The 19233-nt window shown below is 56.1% G+C and overlaps 1 protein-coding gene across 7 annotated transcripts in view; it reads right to left on the minus strand.

Annotated features, from left to right (window-relative positions):
* Positions 1–19233, minus strand: part of ANKMY1 (ankyrin repeat and MYND domain containing 1) — a 44100-nt gene that overhangs the window by 23444 nt on the left and 1423 nt on the right. For 3 of the 7 annotated variants that reach the window (XM_059393844.1, XM_059393843.1, XM_059393846.1), the window contains exons 3-11: positions 17488–17680; positions 15528–15671; positions 10465–10937; positions 8470–8686; positions 8090–8278; positions 4945–5411; positions 3308–3479; positions 1990–2130; positions 1415–1555 (exon numbers count right to left, since the gene is read on the minus strand). In XM_059393844.1, coding sequence (XP_059249827.1) covers positions 1415–1555; positions 1990–2130; positions 3308–3479; positions 4945–5411; positions 8090–8278; positions 8470–8686; positions 10465–10937; positions 15528–15671; positions 17488–17680 — 2137 coding nt within the window. Of the gene's footprint in view, positions 1–1414; positions 1556–1989; positions 2131–3307; positions 3480–4944; positions 5412–8089; positions 8279–8469; positions 8687–10464; positions 10938–15527; positions 15672–17487; positions 17681–19233 lie in introns of those variants that run through there. The other 4 variants (XM_059393845.1, XM_059393849.1, XM_059393847.1 and 1 more) reach the window with 4 other exon arrangements.

Here is a 19233-nt window from a genome sequence, read left to right on the forward strand (position 1 = left end):
AAATGCCATAAAACCAAGTTCGTCGCTGAATTGGTATTTCCCACACACCGGCTCCTGGCATGGCACACGGAGACAGTTCTAAATTTTGGATGGATGCACAGACAGGTGGGGGATTGGGTAGATCCTTGAACAGGAAAATGTTTGCTCAACATACATCATTTCCAACACAAAACAGGAAGGACACAGGATGCACAAATTGCTTGAAGGCTTGTTTGCAAAGTGGAGGGGAGCGTCGGGACTGTGTGACTCCCGGAGCCAGGCTGGCCCATGGTAGCTATGGCCGGAGGAGCATGCCCTTCCCCAGGGCCCAGGGACCATATAGGACACCAGAGCACAGGAGAAGCCCGGCCTCGGCAACAGGGGTGCATTCCAAGCTGGAAGGGCCCATCCTTGCTCTCCCTGTCCTTCTCCCTAGGGACCCCGCAGCTTCCCCTTCTCTCCTGCCTTTTCTCCCAGAAGACAAACTTGGTTTTATGGCATTTGAGTGAATGATCCATCCATGCTCTGGAAGCCCTTGCAGCTTTGATTCCCCCCACAAGGACTCTTCCAGGCTCCAGTTCCCCCTGCAGTTGTGCAGACCCAGTGAGCGGGTTTGGGCCCACCCCCAGCCAGGCCAAGTCTGCTGAGGGGCTTCTGGGAAAGTGTCCCCCTGCTTTCCTCCCTGCCAGAACACACACATGATGGCTCAGAGTGGTGGTCTGAGTTCAACAAGGCTTTGACCAGGGCTACTGTGGGGAAGGGAGGCATGTTGATGCCTCCACCTGCCCCCGCAGCACCACCCCACATCCACCCTAATGCAGGTCGTCACACCCTCACAACAGGACAGGTGTGCCCGATTGCAACCCTGTGTGGCAGCAGACCACCCATGCCACAGGCCCGAGAGGCCAGCTATGATTTTCACTCTGTGGGTGGGTGAACTGAGGCCCAGTTTACTATGTGCTCCGAGGCTTATTGACCCAGGCTGCACTGGCCTATAACACAAAGCCAAGGCTTAGTTCCCAGCTGCATCCACACCCTCCACAGCCACTCGGCCTCCTGTGACACGTTCCTGCACCCACCTTGTTGACGGTTAATCCCCAAGGTGGACAGGAGGCATGGCCCAGGGCTCTATGGAACAAGGCCACCCCAGGGTCCCGAGGCCAAGATGGGGACTGGCAGCGCTCCCCTCACACACAGACACACAGGTGCACACATATCCCCATGCACACACACAGAGCTTGTACACATATGTACCCACAGACAGGTGTGCTCTGGCCTGCAAGTATAATTTGCAGAGACACGTGTGCATGCACACAGGTACACACACACAGAACACACACATACACATTCGTGTGCATGCACTTGCCTGGGCATACCCAAGTCACTTGCACACGTGTACAGAGGCACGTGCACACATGCTCTCTGCCCAGCTCACCTTGTCGTTGTCTTCACGCTCACAGGCTACGTGCAGAGCCGTCCTGCCCGCCTCGACTGGCGGGGCCACGGGCTTGCTGTGGTAGATGCTGGCCGGGCCTGGTTCGTTGCTGAGCTTCAGGCTTGAAGGCAACAGATCTAGCTGTGTACAAACAGAGGGGGGGCATGTGCTGGCCCCTAAGCCTCTCCCACAAGCGCTAGGCTGAGCCTGGAGACCTGCAGGTGCGACCTCCCACGCAGACAGGTTCTCACAGAGGAGCACAAGCCAGCGACCCTGCTCACCGACAGCGGGTCTGAGCACTGTCCCGTGGAACCCTCTGGCCAGCCCACCAGCACCCACGGGCCCCAGGGAGGGTAAGAGCAGGGCCCCCGCCCCACTGTGGTTCTGCACACAGTGAGCACATGAATGCTAACAGAGAGGCAGACTGGGTGGGCTAGGGGCCCACAGAGCAGTAATCGCCCTCCTCAGGGACCGTGACACAGAAGTGACGTTCTGAATAGAGCAGTCAGCATTGGGCATGGGGAGAGGCCCTGGGGCCCACATCACCCCCTCACCCCGTGGGACAGGATGCACACCTTGCCAGGCTTGTACGTGTCGTCCTGGTCGGCAGCCATGGCGTCCACATCTGTGACAGCGTGGAGCAGCAGCTCCGTTATCTTGACACCCTCCTCCCCAGGAAGGGCAACTGCGATGTGCAGGGGGGTGAGGGCCCTCAGCTGCAGAGGCAACATGGGTAGGGTGAGGGCCGGCTCCCAGGTGAGCGGCACCCCCAGGGCCCCACAGCACTGCCTCGTGGTGATATGTGGGAATGTGACAAGGTGTTCCTGTTTGCCGGGCCTGCAGCCAGCCAGCAGCCCCATCTTCACTTTAGACCAACTGTCCCTACCTTCCTCTGAGAAGAGTCACTGCCCTTCCTGCCGGGCCCTCGGCATGGATAGCCAAGCAGCTCCTGACTCCAGACCCTGCCCAGGCCTGCCCCTTCTCCACCTACAGAGCCCCTGGCCACGTGCTAAGACACTGGCGGGAGGACCATCTCCATCTCCGGGTTCTGCTCATTCTGGGCCGGCCCCGTGGAGGTGTGAGCATCCCGCCAGGAGCGCGCAACAGACCAGGGGCGAAGTGGAGGGCTGTCTGCTCCCCACAGGCAGAACCCCCAAAGCAGGGTCTCAGGGTAACAGCTGGTGCCCGTGGAAAAAGGTTGGGAGGACAGCAGCCCACCGCACACAGGTGTTCTCTGGCCTGCTCAGTGTCCACCCGAAGCTTAGAATAGCATGGAACCGTGCCTGCAGAGAGGACCGCGGGAGTGTCAGATGCCTGAGCAGGAAGTGGGATGGATGAGCACACGAACGACATCTGTCTGGCGTTCATAGGCTGCAACCTTAGCTTCACCGGTGGGGACCCATCCATAAGCCTAGAGGGCTATCCTGAAATTATCCCTGGTCTCCCGCAGACATGCTACTGTCCTGCACTCAGGACACCTCCATACAGAGAAGAGAAGGGGTGCACAGCCTGTCCGGGGGCCGGGGGAGTGGGGCTGGTGAGGAGAGACCCACCTGCGGCCGAGCCAGGACACCAAGCAGCAGCTGAAGCCAGACAAATCTGTCAGCCTCACTGCCCACTGCGACCAGCCCCATGCACACCCCCTGCCCCCAGGCACACCACCCTGCAGGACCCCACCACAACTCCCCCACCCCCTGTTCCACTCTGCCCCAGGGCCCGCCCCCCAGCACCTCTGTGTTCTCATCACCAGAGAAGAAACGGTACCGTGAGGACATTTCGAAACCAAGTGCTCTAACTTCTTGCCACTAATAAGCTCCCGTCAGCCCATCCCCTCGGCCTCGCAGAACCCCTCCAACCCCCGCGGTGGGCGGGGGGGGGGGGGGGCGGTCCTACCTCAACAGGGAGCTGGATGTCTGTCCTGGCCCTGTTCTCCAGCAGCAGCTTCACCCCGGGCACATCCCCTGCCTTGACAGCAAAGAACAGGGCCTGCATGGGCACGCAGCACAGGTTGGGGTCCGCGCCCCGGTGCAGCAGAAGCTTGATGGTCTGCCATCTGTTCCTGTGTCTGCAAGGATTAGTGTGAGGGTCAAGGCCAGGGGACAGGCACAGGACGGCACCCCGGGGCAGCAGCGGCACTTCCTGGAAGAGGCAGCTCAGGAGCCCCAGCATTCACAGCCCCTCAATGTTCTTTCCAAGACCTCCAGCCCCTGCCTGGTGCCAGGACAGCCCCCCACTGCCAACGCCCCCTGAGCTGGCCAGCCCAGCTCCAGTCCAGCTGTAGCCCTGCCCTGCTCCAGCCTTGGGTGCCCGCCCAGCCTTGCTGGGGTCATCTGTGAGCCAGGGCGTGTGGTGGGGACCAGCCCTCTCTCCCGGGTGGCCAGGAGCGGACAACATAGAGCACCTTGTACACATAGGGCATGACATCGTACCCAGACATGCACGCATGCACACACATGGCCACACTACAAACACACCCCACACATGTCCATAGGTGTGCAGATACACACTGACACACACACAGCTCTGACGAGGGGCAAAGAGCCAGCATCAGTGGGGAAGCCTGGCCGGGACCTCGCCGGCCAGGACGGCAGCCCCACTGGGCAGGAAGGTCAAGGTGATGAGGAGCCACATAGGCATTAAGAATGGCCAAGTGAGCAGGCAGATGGAGGGTCTGGCCCATCCTGCTGACCCCACCTCCCGCACGGCACAGCTGGGGCAAACAAGAAGGCAGTGGAGAGGCAGGGTGAGTCTAGAGCAGTCGCTCGCAAATGTGCTGCTTGTGGGACCCCTCTCTACCCCTAACACCTTCGGAGGACCCCAGAGAGCTCTGTTTATGCAGGTTCTATCTGCCCACATCTACGGTAGTATAATTGAGAAAAAAATTTAAATACTAATACATTTTAAAAGTAACAATAAACCCATTGCATATTAACAAAACAATCTGTTTTTATGAAAAATGTGTGCTGGCTGCATCAGAATCCGGCACTTGGAGGGCTCCCAACCCTGTGTGAGTCTGGGACATCAGGACATCACCTCCACCCACAGACTCTCTGACAGGGTCTGGGACACCTGGGGACACACTTTGAAAGGGCAGGGCAAGGGCATTCGAGCGTGTGTGTATGGGGACAAGTGTGTGATGGGGTCAAGTGTGTGATGAGTTGTGTAAGCGGGTGTGTGAGTGCACACGTGAATGTGTCACACAGTGTAGGGGGGAGTGAGTGTGTGCAGGCAAAAATATGTGAGCATGTCTGTGGGTGTGCACCAGTGCATGTGTGTGGGCCCTACACGGTGCTCCCCGCCCCGCCGCAGCCAGAGCACACTCCCTGGATTCTCACTGCCACTGTCCCCGAGTTCCTAGCCAGGCCCCCTGCCCGGAACCACACAGACACCTTGGAGGCCGTGCGCAGAACAGGCCCCACGGCATCCCTGCAGGATCGGGTATGAGCTGGGGAAGTGATGCTGGCCCACGAGCCTGTGACCCACCCCTGAAAGGGACCCTTGGCCCTGATGCCCGTACTCCAGAAACCTACTCGGTCATGACCTGTGCCATCTTCCTCATGGTACCATTTGTGGAGCCAGGGGCACTGAAGGAGGAGGTCTTCAGCATGCTGTGGGCCCGGGCACTCTTCTGCAGGAGGTCCTGGGACAGCATGATGGAGTAGTTGCGCACACAGATGCTGGACTCGAAGTTCGTCTCCTGGCTGCCCTGCGTGTGCCCGTCCAGACTCCTGACCACACCGTCCACCTCCTTCTCCAGGTCGCTGATGCTGTCCCGTGGTGACAGAGGGTCCCACTTCTGAGGGTTGCTCCCCAGCTCAGGGGATTCCTGAGAGAGCTGGGTGCCCGCAGACAGGCGGTCCTCCTCACTGCCCGACACAGTGGACTTCTGCTCCTGGCTGCCCAGGCTGGGCACCAATTCCTCTAAATATATGGATTCCTTGGCCACTTCAGGGAATGGGAAGACATGGTTGGGAGTTCCTGGCATATTTGAAGCTTCCTTTGGAAAGTACAAAAAGAGAAAAAAAAAAATCAAGTGCAGAATGAAGTCGGAGGGCCCATCCCAGCAAGCCAACTTCTTGAGCAAGGACCGACGCTCACGGCGGACGGCGTTCTTCCAGGCGTCTCGGCCGACAACACTAAAATGCTTTGCAGAAACCCAAGGATAGATGCAAACATCTGGGGGCATCACAAAGAGACCCAAGCTATACAGCAGCTACCAGCCACATGTGGCAATGGAGCTCTCAACCTGGAGCCCGTCCAGATCCGGGGTGCGCATGAGCAGACAAAGCAGAACGTCGCCCTGTCCTGATACTGATTTTACACACAGAGAGAATCAATTGTGGATACACATGGTTAAATAAAATAGATGACTAAAATTAATTCCACCTGTTTTACCTCTTTTTAATGTCACTCCTAGTGACATTTTTTTTTTTAAGATTTTATTCATTTGAGAGAGAGAGAGAGAACATGAACAAGGAGAGGGGCAGAGGGAGAAGCAGGCCCCTGGCTGAGCAAGGGAGTCCAATTCAGGGCTCGATCCCAGGATACCAAGATCATGACCTGAGCCTAAGGCAGAAACTCAAGGGACTGAGCCACCCAGGCGCCCCAGTCCTAGAGACATTTAGATGACAGGACTGGCAATGGGGATTGTGTGACCTTCCTGCCCGCAGATGCTCTCCTGCATGCCCAGTTCACAGTCTCTGCTCTCTAAGCATGGTCCCAGGGCCCATCAGCACAGCCAAGAATGCAGATTCTTGGTCTAACCCCAGACCCCTGAGGCAGAAACGCTGGGGGCGGGGGAGTGCCAGGGAATCCCAGAGGACTCAAAACTTGCTGTTTAACTTTTCAGGTGAGATGAGGGGTTCTGTGGTGGGCTAAGAATGTGTCTTTAGGGGACAGCTGAAATCCGCTGATGTGGATGGAATTCTCTCTGAACTGCGCGCAGCAGGGAAGGGGGGGCGTGGCAGGCTGGGGACGCAGTGGGGGGGCCACCTGCTGGCAGCTGCCTAGTCGGGGACGTCCCCACACGCTCGCACATGTATTCCTTCTCTTATGTTGTGTACATGTCATGTGTTTCAGAGTAAGAAATTCAAAAAAAAAGTAGAGGAGTGATTTTTACGAGTATTTTAAGTGCATGAATAAATGCTTTCTGAGGCTCTTGCTGCCTCCCCAATAATGGATGAGGCTTCCCCACAGCCAGCGTCCCCCTGAGACGCTGTGGGGACAGTACTCCCAATGAAGGGGTGACCGCACAGGGGCCAAAGTGATCTCCACCCCCGTTCACACGGTCACCTTGAAACTTCAAAGTTGTCATTCCTGTACATTAACCACCTCTGGCCAAGAAGGAGAGAGTACTCACAAACCAGATACAAGTGAATGGTGTCATAAAAGCAAAGGGACCCTACAGCTCGTTCTCAAACCCTCCACCTTCGACTTCCTGCGGGCTCCTCAGCTCCCACCTCCCTGGGAGACCTCTCCTGGCTGCCTGCACAGAGGACCCACCCAGGCCAGCGGGACCCTGTGGGGTCTTCCCTTCTCTCCCCAACCAACCCCATGCAACCTGCTCCTCCTCCTCACCCAGGCCAACAAGACCCTGTGGGACCTGGCCTCCTCACCTCCACCACACCTGCTCCCCCTCCCCACCCAGAGCAGCGGGACCCGAGGGCTCTGGCCTCGCACATGCACCTGCTCCCCCCACCTACCCCGCACCCTAAAATCCTCAGGACCTGGTGTGGTCCCCCCCAGAGAACTAAAGGCAGGAGCCAAGGCCTGTCCAGTAGAAGCAGGGGCAGGGGCCATGGTCTGGTAACTGAGACACTCTGCCTACCGCAGGGCATAGGCTACTGCTCAGTAGAAGCCTCTTCTCAAGGAAGAAATTCAGGAGACAGGGATGAGGTGAGAGAAGGGTCCCCACCCAGGGACCTTTTCTAGTGCCGTTCCCTCACCCACCCAGAAGGGGCCCTGACCACAAGGAGAGAAAGCTACAGCCCCCACGGAAGGCTTGCTGGGCAGAGGTCAGTCCCAGGCCTGCTGGCCTCACAGGGCTGACCCTCAGGGTCCAGGGCTTCCTGAGGGGTGTGGAGATGCGGTCCCATAGCCAGCACTCAGGAGACCGGCCCTGGGGGTTGCCCTGCCTTGCGGAGAGCAGGCCCTCGGACACCACCCTGCTGGGAACCCGTGCTGGAACAGAGGCGTACAGAGCGCCCCTGTGGCAATGGTGGGGCTCCCGGACAGATGAAACGCAGGACCACCATGGAACCCCATGGTCCCATGGCTGGGGGTGCTTCCCAAACAATATGAAGCAGGAGTTCACGCCAACACTTGACGGGGGACTTCTGGGCAGCACTCTTCACACCCAGCAAAGGGGGACTTCCCTCTCAAATTACCAGCCTTCCCTCCCTTCCCTGGGCCTACAGGAGGGTCTCCAGCTGACCACTGTGCATGTGGCCGGGATGGGACACAGATCCCTTGGTGTTGCAACAAGAGCTCGGGACACCCGAGCAGGTGTGCTGGCTCCGTCCCTGCCTCCTGCTCCCTGCCCTTGGGCCTTAGTGTCCCTTCACCCCACCTGAAGCCGATCTGCACAAAGATGGGGAGGCTGGGGACCACTGCCAGGAAAGTAGGACAAGTGGATGGAGGATGGGGGACAGAGATTGGGGGATGGGTGCTGCAGACCTGGGGCCAGGCCGAGGAGCTGACCTGGGGCTTGGGCTCTGTCCTCTCAGCAATGTTGGGCTTGAAGCACTGGGATGGGTAGTAGAGAAGGAAGCACATGCTGAGTGCCGTGAGGCCCTCGTCTGTGTACTTGTTCACGTCGGCCCCGTTGTCCAGCAGAAGGCTGACGATGTTGTTGTGACAGTGAACCTAGAGGGAGGAAGCCAGCCTCACGAGGACAGCAGGTGAGTGAGGCCCGCACTAACAAGGTCCCTAGCCTTCTGTCCTCTGACCCTGTACATCCCACTTATGGGCTGGAAGGACAGTAGCCCCGCAGAAGGGAGAGGATCTCAGATTGCCACTGGTCCACAGTCCCGGGGACACCCCGCATGGAGACTCACGGCGGCTGCGGCGAGGACGGTGTAGCCCTTGGCATCGGCCACGTCAGCGCTGGCAAGGCCATCCCTGAGGATCCCGTAGATCCAGTCATAGTTCCCTTCCCTGGCCCTAAGGATCATGCCCTCGGCAAGCCTCTCCCTGGGCCCACGACGCGCAAAGCTTCTCCGGTCCCCCTCCAAGATGGCACCCATGTTCCAGCTGGTGTGAGCCTTCTTGTTCCTGGCAAAACAACGGGCTTCAGTGGTGAGGGCCCAGCTCTGGACGCCCACTCTGGGCCCTCCCTTCCATACCCCTCCTCTTCCTTCCTCACCCTGCTCAACCCCAAGCCCTCTTCTTCCCCTTCCAGGCCACTCCTCAGGCCCCATGCACCTTGGGGGTTACCCCACTGGGCAGTCACAGTTAGTGCAGACGCGGCACTGCAGTGTGACCCGCGGCCCCCAGATGCGATGCTCAAGCTTATCATGGGCCCTGTACATCCCCGAGTCATCGGCCACTTCATGTGTGTGTGAAGGGGGCTCTCCCAGGATCAGCCCCAGGCGGGAAGGAGGCTGGGCACACACATGGGTCTGGCGCCCAGCACCAAGCCCTCACATCCCACCTCTGCTCATTCTCTTTTCTTTTCTTTTCTTTTTTAAAAAGAAAATTTATTTACTTGACAGAGAGAGAGACAGTGAGAGAAGGAACACGGGCAGGGGAGTGAGGGAGAGGGAAAAGTAGGCTTCCCGCCGAGCAGGGAGCCAAACGCGGAGCTTGATCCCAGGGCCCTGGGATCATGACCTGAGCTGAAGGCAGATACTTGACCTCTGAGCTGCCCAGGCGCCCCTCAATTGCTTTTCTGTTTGAGTAGGTAACATGCAAGTCCCATGGCCTGTTCACCGGCACACACTGAAGCCTCCTGTGTGCACAGAACCTCCTCCACAGTCAAGAATCTATGGGTTTATGGCAGCTTCTGTGCCCAGTTACCAACAATTACTGGCTCAGCTGATGTCTGCATGATGGAGGGACGGATGGACAGGTGGATGGAGCGGTGGGTGGGCGAAGAGATGGATGGGGGAGGGAGGACGGCGGAAGGGATGGGGGGGTGCGTGAATCCCGAAGTAGCCAGCCACTTGTGCTCACAAAACATGAGTTTTAAAATGGTTTAGTGACATCAGAGGACAAAGTTAAGTAAACAAATGAAAATACTCTTGACAATTTTAACTTAGAAAGGTCAGTTTCCATCAGGTAGCTGCTAACTTCCAGGGCCGGGAAGGAGAGGAAGAGGATCTTTGGGGATCAACACAGAGCAGCGCCATCCTTCTCGGCCATTCTGAAGAAGCCCGAGGCTCGGCCAGCCCCCCGACTACTGCTGCCCTGGTCCCCGACCTTGGCTCTCGGGTCAGAGCCATACTCATCCTTCAGGGTGACAGCAGTCCCCTCTCTTTGCGTGGACTTCATGCAGATTCCAAAGTATGGGACACCTGGTCACACACACAACCTGCAGAGGCTGGTGTGCTGGTTCCAACAGGCACAGAGGAAACATGTATAGGGTCCCAGAACCCAGATTTGAACTCAGCCCCACAAGCTCAGGAGCTGACCCTCTTCCACGGCGCCTTGCCAGGCTCTACATTCTAGGGCCCGCCCTGGCTCCGTGCTCATCAAGCAACTTCCTGACAGCTCCTTCCGCCAATTGCTGGTGAGCAGGAGCCCGAGTACCAGTCTGCTGTGCCACCATTGATGGCCCCAGCACCTGCCTGCCCCAGCCCTCTCCTCGAAACCCAGCATGTCCCAGCACTCAGGCCCAGCGTGGCGTTCCCTCCCCCTCCATCACTGGGTTGCTTGCATCAAACAGAAGAAGCACATTTGCTTTAACCGGACAGATGGCCCTGCAAATTACTCAGCCAGGCCCCAGGGACCCCCCCCCCCCAGGGGTCCCGGTGCCGAGCACAGGCCTGTCAGAGGAGGGGAGGAGCTGGTCTTCTGGGCGCCTAGTGAGGAGGATCGGTGTGAGGACTTACCTGTACTTGTAAGCTTGCTTCTGGATTTTGACCATCAAGGGGGTCTCATTTTTTATAAACCAGGGCTCTCCATCCTCAACAAACGGAGGGATATCGTTAAGGAAGATCTGGGCATCTAATTCTTTGCGGAAAGAGGTGGTCATAGGCAGGTGGCTATTGTCAGTCGAGTAGATGTACATTTCTGGAGGCAGGGTTAGGTTGTCATTCAGAAGAAGTCGCTTATAGTCATAGAAAAAGGGGTCGTGCTCCTCAAGCAGGCCCCACTCCGTCTTCTCCTCGCCTGAAAGGCTGATTCTAGCAGGAGCGTGCGTGAGGAAGCCCGAGTACTCGGGGTAGTTGTGTATGGAGAAGCTGCCGGGGACCTCCGTGCAGAGCTTGATGAGCTGCCCCCGAAACCATAGCCCGACGTCCTGGCTGCCGTCGGGATAGGTCTCAATGCCCGGCCCGAACCGCTGGTCTGCTTTGTACAGCCCCTGCAAGCCGGGTTCACCGGCGCCAAAGAGACAGCTCAGCGGGGCTGTCTGCTCTGCAACTGCCTTCTTCAAATCAAAAAACTCAACCATCCTAAGAATTGTATGCTTTCATTCAACAAATATTTGTGGAGGCTTAGCAGGCACCAGGCCCAGGGGCCAAAAGCAAATGTGTAAACACAGAACATGTTGGTGGAGAAAGGTGCTGTGGGCCAGGGGTGGTCAGGGGCAGCCTCACTGGGAAAGTGGGGATACCCCCCGGGGGTCTCCACACAGAAACATGTGGGGAATATCACGTGTGGGCTCATCTCAGGGAACCCCTTGCTGCACCGGGGGGCCCAGCCCAGGCACCCCAGCAGCATGGGGGGCAGAGCTGCTGGGCACTGGGTCAGAGAGACATCAGAGGGCATGAACTGAGAAGGCAGGAGGAGGAGGGGGAGGAGGGAGAGGAAGAAGGGGGCAGGAAGGGGAGGAGGGGAAAGCTAACCCTCCCTTTCAGCAAACCCAGCGGAGCACAGTGATTCCTGGACCTCCCTGGGTGCTCCCACTGGGCGGGATGTTGTCTGTGCTGCGCGGGGGATATATGGAGTGGGAACGGCCAGGAGGGTCTTGAATGAAAGACAATGCCAACCACCCCCCCCCAAGAAGGAAACTGGGAGAAGCGCTCCAGCACAGGGAGCTCAGAGAGAAGCCCCCCTTCCCAGAGAGCTGTGTGCCCCCTGTGCTGACACTGAAGGACAGTGGAGGTCACTGGGAGGACCAAGGAAATAGCCTGGGCAAAGCTGCAGGGGCCTGACCCAGTCGGGGCATCTGTGTCCCTCCCAGGATCTGTGCGCTCATCTGTGAAACCTGTGTCAGAGCTCTCCGACTGCAAGCCCCAGGGCTGGGCACGTGGCATATAACGCTCTGTGACACAAGGCCCTGCCCACAAGAGCTTGCAGTCTAGAACAGGCCAAAGAAATGAGAAAAGAATGAGCAAAATGTGTTGAGGATGACTTCAACACAGGGGAGGAGGAAGGCAGAGGACTTCTGGAAGAATCTGCGGGGCAGCCAGAGGGCAGGAAGTGTCACCACAGTCTGTGAAAGTGGCTTGGGTGGGGGCAGTGCACATGCAACCTAGAAGCTCCGGGTCACTGAAGAGGCATGAGCCACAAGATGGGATGGGCAGGTTAAGACTGGGGACAGGGCAAGGCAAGAGGCTCAGGGAGGCAGACAGTTGGAAAAGCAGCTGCTGCAGATCTATGAGGAGTCCAGAGGCTCATACCCCAAGAGCTGACCCAAGAGCTCCCCTTCTAGGAATCTATCAAAAGGAAATAATCCCAATGTCCTCTAAGCTATGGTCACATACATTCACGACGGTTGTAGAGCAGCAGACCATAATAATACTAACAGCTACAATGCTAACAAAATATAATCCTAATAATAGTCATGTCTACAGGATGCAACACAACACAGGCTTAAAAATCTGTCTTTGATACACATTTATTTGCAATCAAAAAATGCCCTTCTAGGAATGAATGTATCCAAAAGATCACCAACAAAAGCACAGAATGATTAATGAGTGAGACCTTCACCGCTGGGCCCTTTGGCACAACAAAGACGGGAGAAAAGCTCCCATTTTGGTCAATCCTTCCCAACCAGCTATAAGGACACAAGATGCCCGGATGACGGGAAACGGCAGGCAACCGTGGAAAGCTCGCAGAGCACATGTCCCACCGCCTAAGTGGGAGGACCTCGCCCGGGCCCGTGTGTGCACATGCAAAAATAAAGCAGTAGAAACAATCACCAATGACAAGAGCGGACACCAGAGAGAAGAGAAGGGATGGATGCCCAGCTCCTCTGGGTGGGCCACACTTGCTGGGTTTGCCTTCAGAAAAAAAAAATCAGGTTTTTTAACATAAGTACAAAACAAGATTAAAGCAAGGTTTTAAAAATCAGATCCTAAAAAATGAAAGCAAAACAAGTGAGTGCAGCTCTACATCCAGGTGTTGGATTAACTGAGCAGAGAGGAATTCTGTTCCATGACTGTGTTCCACATTGCTGAGGGGTCAGCTGTGGGGACAAAAGGAAGGCAAACGAGCATTGAGTTGCTTTCAGGAGTCATAGTGGGGGTCACAATGCTATGTTATTATTCTGAAACTGTCATATGTATTTTATGATGTAAAACAGGTAAGAAATGATAATGGTTAGAAATGAAGATTTTTAAGACCGAGAGGAAAGATATGCAAATACAATACCGTGGCTGTTGAGTAAAAAACCAGAGGAAAAAGCCGGGGACTCCTCATAGCAAAATGCAAAAAAACCACCAAAGCCAGCTGGAGTTGTGTCAAGTGCAAGAGCCAAACTCCAGGGGCTCCCGTGAGCCGAAGAGCACCAACCGGGTCTCCAAGAGCTTAGCGACTGCGATGTATGGAGAGAAACCAGATCTGTTAAAATCCATGAGTTTATAAAGACACGAAACCCATTCCCTAAGCTCCACGGATCACCACTGAAGAATGTTAGAGAGCAATCACCTTACAACTCTGACAACCAGCAAAGAAAGGGAAAGGGTCAGGGGTCATTTTGCTTTTCCCATTAAACTACTTCCAAGTAACCAAACAGCTGATGAAAGGTATCATAAATCAAGGAATTCTGGTTAATAAAAGGAGGAGGAATTGTAGATTTAGAATGTCGCTGTCATGCAGCCTCTCATGAAATAATGGTCATTGATATTCTCCAAAATCACACAAAGGGAGGCGATGGGACTGCAGACCCCATCCCCCACCGGCCAATCCTGACACTGCATGAAGAAAGACAACCAGACCTGTGTCCCGCATCGGGTTTCTGACAAAGACACGAAGGCCAGCAGTGGAAAAAGGACAGTCTTCTCAACCGACGGCCCAGGAACAACTGGACACCAGCACATGGGGGCAGGGGAGGGGAGGAGAACCAATCCCCGTATCACGTGAAATGCAAAAGTTACCTCAAAATGGATCACAGACCTGAATGTCAGCACCCAGACCATAACATGGAGGCGAGAACACGGACAAAAAGTCTTGGTCACCTTGGGTTAAGCTAAGATTCTATAACTAGGATATAAAAAAAAGCAAGAACTAGGAAAGAAAATTTGATAAGCCTACGAGTGGCTGAAATGAAACCAGCAGATGACACCGAGGGTTGACAGAACGTGGAGCAAGGACAACATTAGCATCTGATGGGCTGAAACAGAATGTGGCACAGCCACGTTGGAAAACCACTGGGGGGTGTCCTGTAAAATGCGCCACACACCTAACAAGTGGCTAGCAATCCCCGCCCAGGTATTTATGCAAATGCAAAAAAAGACAGGCACAGGAGGACTTGTAATCCAGTTCTTAGCAGCTTCATTCATAAGAACCAAAGACTGGAAAGAACTCAAACATGCGGCTCTCCATGAAGCAATGAAGACTATGTCATATGCACACCATGGAATACTGCTTCCTAGTAAAAGAAAGGAATTGTGACATATGCAAATATGTCTGAATCTCAGGGTCATGGGGGACTAGAGGGCGGGGCTACACACAACCACAAGACACCGTACATAAATGTGTGTAGAAGGTTGATTCACAACTGCTCAGAGCTGGAAACCAGCCCAGCACCCATCAGCTGGGGGAACAACGGTGGCCGAGCCAGGCGCTGCCAGAGCACTCAGCGCTGGGGACCGAGTTTTGGACTCACGGCCACGCAGATGGATCTCTGATGCCCTTTGCTAAGTGAAAGGTCTACATATTGTATTTTGTTAACAGGACATTCTTTCAGAAGCAAGAGGACTGGCTGAGGGCCGGGCGGGAGGAGGGACTGTCCCAAAGGGGCACGGGTCATGTCAGGGGATGGAAGTTTCCTGTGTGTTGACGGCAGTCCTAGTCACAGGGCTCTACACCTGAGAAGGGGTAAACCAACGTGGATGGGTTTTCCTGGGAGAACGCAAGAGGAGGAAAGTTATGTCATTGACAAGTTTCAAGACACCGTATGTGAGATGATCTGGTTTATGTATAAAAACTAAACATTTACGGTGCATTTACAGTTGACTCTAAAGGACACACAGAGACTGATATCCAGCCCTGCTCTGGAAAACGGGACCCGGGAGAGGCCTGTCTTCTTGCTGGGTTCGTCTTCTTCTCATGAGCCCTATTATTGTATCTTATTCCTGGTACTGTTTTTTTGGTTTATTTATTTATTTATTTATTTGACAGACAGAGATCACAGGTAGGGAGAGAGGCAGGCAGAGAGAGAGGAGGAAGCAGGCTCCCTGCCGAGCAGAGAGCCTGACGTGGGGCTCCATCCCAGAACTCTGGGATCATGACCTGAGCCAAAGGCAGAGGCTTTAACCCACTGAGCCACCCAGGCGCCCCCACCTGGCACTGTTTTAATCTTCACAAATAACAAAGCTACCACTTGGTAAACAAATAAAATTCCCCAGAACCTAAATATTCCTTGATCCAGGGGCCTGGAGGACCCCAACCCTCCCCCACACAAAGGGTAACCCTGCCCCTCCCCTGCACATGGAGCAGCCTCGCCACCTCCTCCAATACAGGGCATCCCGACCCTCCCCTGCACAAAGGGCAGCCCGCCCCTCACCTGGAAGAGCCTGGTCTTCTGGAACATGGTGCCATAGCCTTCTCGGTAGCTCAGGTAAAACATGCCGGTGAAACTGGAGCCGTCGGGCCACAGGTAGGTGCCCAGCCCATGGCGGTGGTCACGATAACACTGCCCGCGGTAAGTCTGTGGAGAGCCCCTGAACTGGCAGGCCTGAGAGGCCACTCCTTGCTACCCCCCAGGACCCTTCAGGAAGCCCTCCAGGCTGGCGGCAGAGTGGCCCCCAGGGGTGGTGCTAGCCACGCCAGCCACAGGCTCCCTCCAAGTCGGGGAGCACAGTGTCCATTATAGGTGGTCCCTTACCTGTGTAGAGCAGGTGCTCGGGGGTGGGTGCCCTGGTGGCCACGATTGCTCCCTCCCTCCCACCCTGGCCCAGGCCAGGGAATGTGCACAGGTGTGGCTGTAGCCAGGACAGGGTTTGGGTGGGAGCCGGCTGCACGCAGGAGCTCTGACCCAGACTCAGCTCCATCCTCCTGGGCTCCCAGGCAGCAGGCTGGCCCAGGCAGTGGGGAGGCCACCAGCCTCGGGCTCCCCTGTGTGGCCCCAGGGGCAGGCTATGAACCCTGGCTGGGAACCCTGGAGTGGCTTTGCTTTTAAAGGCCTCCATCCTGAGCCATGGGTGCAGGCCTCTATCTGTTCTGTGCCGAGCCCCACAGATGTCAGGGGCGGGTCTGTCTGAGCCAAGACCCCTTTACAGGGGTCTTGGGAGGAAAAAAAGAATGTGATGCCCATTCTGAGCCCTTTCCAACCCCCAGACTGCTGCTGGTGCATGGCTGACAGCCTCTGTCCGCAGCAGGAGTGGGCTGGGTCCAACAGTGCTCACAGACCACTCTGGAGGAACGCGGTGGCAACTGTTGCCAGCTTGCTGTCCCTTCTCTTTCCTCTGGTCATGGAGAGGACTACCCATGCGGTTGGTGGTGGACTGACCCCAGCCCCCAGGCACATGGTACCAAGCCTGGCCAGCCTGAGGACTCCAGCCTTTGACCCGAGCCCTTACTTGGTTTTGGCCACAGGACCCACACCCCAGCCAGATCAGTGCCTTGAGTGGGCCTTTCCTCTCTCCCAGGAGTGTGTGATGCAGCTCCTGTGGGCTTACCAGATGGTGGAGGGTCACTCTGGACCCTCCCACATGAAGATGGGGAGAGGTGGCCCAACAGGGTCATTGGAATCCGTGGATCCAGCCAAGCCTAGGGCAACATGACCCCCAGGGATGGACTTTTCAGTTCCAATATCCAACAGAGGCCCTTTTTAGTCTCCCCGGGGGTTGAATGTGAGCTCAGTAATGGTTCCTGGGGAGCCCGTCCAGCCCAAGGACACTTGCCGTGTAGAGAGGCACAGGACTGGGGCAGTCCCTCTCCCACCAGCACCCATCTAATTTGCATGGTTCTGTAAGAGGAAATCAGAGTCCACCCAACTTTAAAAAAAAAAAATCTTAACTTGCATACTCTTTGTGTAGAACTGCAAGGGGCAGGCATTTAGCCCTCTGGTCACTTGGGTGTGTGTGCACAGGGTGGGATTTCTGTCCACTCCCTGGGAGAAAGCCCCAGAGGGACCCTGAAAGTCTATAAGGTTTCTCTCTAGACACTTTTCCAGTGAGAAAGAGGTTAGCCTAGCACCCTTCCTGCCAGTGGTCTGCAAGTTCACCTCACGTTCCTCTTAGAAGAGAAGAGACCAGGGGCACCTGCGTGGCTTGGTCAGTTGAGCATCTGACTCTTGTTCTCAGCTCAGGTCATGCTCTCAGGGTTGTGAGATCAACCCCATGTCTGGCTCTGCACTAAGCATGGAGTCTACTTAAGATTCTCTCTCTCCCTTTGCCCCTCCACCCTGCTCCCTCTCTCCCTCTCTTAAAAAAAGAAAGAAAGAAAGAGAAAGAAAGGAGAAGCGAGACAGCAGTGGCTGGCTGAGCCTGGCCAGGAGGGAAGCAGCAGTGGGAGCCGGTTACCTCACCCGTGGGCCAAGAGAATTCACCATGCCCCAGCTTCATGTCCAGCCCGAAGTCCCCTCTGTACACACAGCCGTCCTGCCACTCCTGCACGCCTTGGACCAGCTGGATGTAGGTCTCCTTCAGGTCCTGCTTCCCAGAGGGACCCTCAGACTCCTCCTCCTCCTCCTCCTCCGGGGCCTCTGGGATGTCTCTAGGGAGGTGAAGAGCAGGGGAGGGACACAATGACACAGGCCTGATGAATGACGGTGCCGAGAACCCCAGGCCATCTCAGTTCTTCCTCCCAACCACCCCCCCAGGGCAGATGCTATTGCTACCCTCATTCTGCGGAAAGGGAAACTGAGGTACGGGGGGGGTACAGTGATGACCCCAGGTCACACGGGAAGTGCACAACCCTGTGTCTGTTCCACATGCCTAAATGGCTGCCAGTTTCCTGGAGGCACACCCAGCTCTGCTACCTGGAGGCTGACAGTCGCCCTGCTCCACCTGTTTTCAGGGCAAGCCTTGTGCCCTCCACCAGCCCAGAGTGCTCCCGGCAGGGGCTTCTCTCAGGAGCCGGCAGCTGGTGCACAGTGGGCAGGAGGTGGATGCTTGGCAGACTTGCATGGGCCCGTGAATGGCCTAACAAAGGAGAGGAGCAGCAAGCTGACCGGTAGGACAGACAGATGGATGGCAACAGGGATGGGGCCGAGAATGGGCACCAAGGTGAGGTTGCTTCTTTTTTGCTCTTGCTATCTAAAAGTACAAATCCTGACTTAAAAGAGGACCTACTCCTACCCACCATCACACACACATGGCCTCCCTCTCTGCCTCCCTCTCAAGTCGAAAGGGCTCTCTGGAGATGCTGCATCTTGGTGTCTCTGGTCTATGGACCTCTGCCACTGTCAGGTGGACAGTCTAGGATGGGCCTGGGCCAGTGTGACTACTGTCCTTCAGCCAAGGGGAAGTGTGGACATAAAGAAGCACATGAAGAGAGAGAGGGTGATATGTAGACACACGAAGAAGACAGCCACTTACAAGCCAAGGAGAGTGGCCTGGAGCACAGTCTCCCTCTCACTCTCAACAGAAACAACCCTGCCTGCACCTTGACCCTGGACTTGCAGCTTCCACACTGAAAGACAATAAGTCTCCTGTATTCAGGATGCCCAGCCTGTGGCAGCCTGTCGCAGCCCCAGCAAACTCCTACACCACTTCTCCTCCCACTTGGATACCCTAGTTGCTTAATTCAACAAATAGGAACCAAGGGAAATGTTCTTTTAAAAAACAAATGGAGATGATTTTAAGATCAATCAGGAACATCATTAACACAACCAGTCAGCTCCAAGGCCTGGAGCAGGGTCCCCAGAGACGGCCAGCTGGCAAGCACAAGGGCTTGGCCCCCCAGTTCTGCCACCAGACTGGTCCCTTCCCCTCTTGTGACTCAGCAATTTGCCTCCTCTGCAAAAGGGGGGCTCTTGTCAGTCCGCTCAGACTATTGCAAAGCCCCACAGACTGGGGGCCTTGGACCACACACATTTGTTTCTCAGTCTGGAAGGGGCCCTGAGGCTGGGGGTGCCTGCAGACTCCATTCCCGGTGAAGGCCAGCTTCCTAGCTCACAGACGGCACCTGCTCACTGTGTCCTGGTGAGGCCAAGAGGGAAAGCTTTAGCTTCTTCCTTTTCTTATGAGGGTAGTAATCGTACCATGGGGCCCCACGACCTCATCTAAATCTACTCCCTCCATCTCCAGGGCTGGGTGGGGGGCATG

This window comes from Mustela nigripes, chromosome 3 (assembly GCF_022355385.1).
Source record: "Mustela nigripes isolate SB6536 chromosome 3, MUSNIG.SB6536, whole genome shotgun sequence".
Taxonomy (NCBI): domain Eukaryota; kingdom Metazoa; phylum Chordata; class Mammalia; order Carnivora; family Mustelidae; genus Mustela; species Mustela nigripes.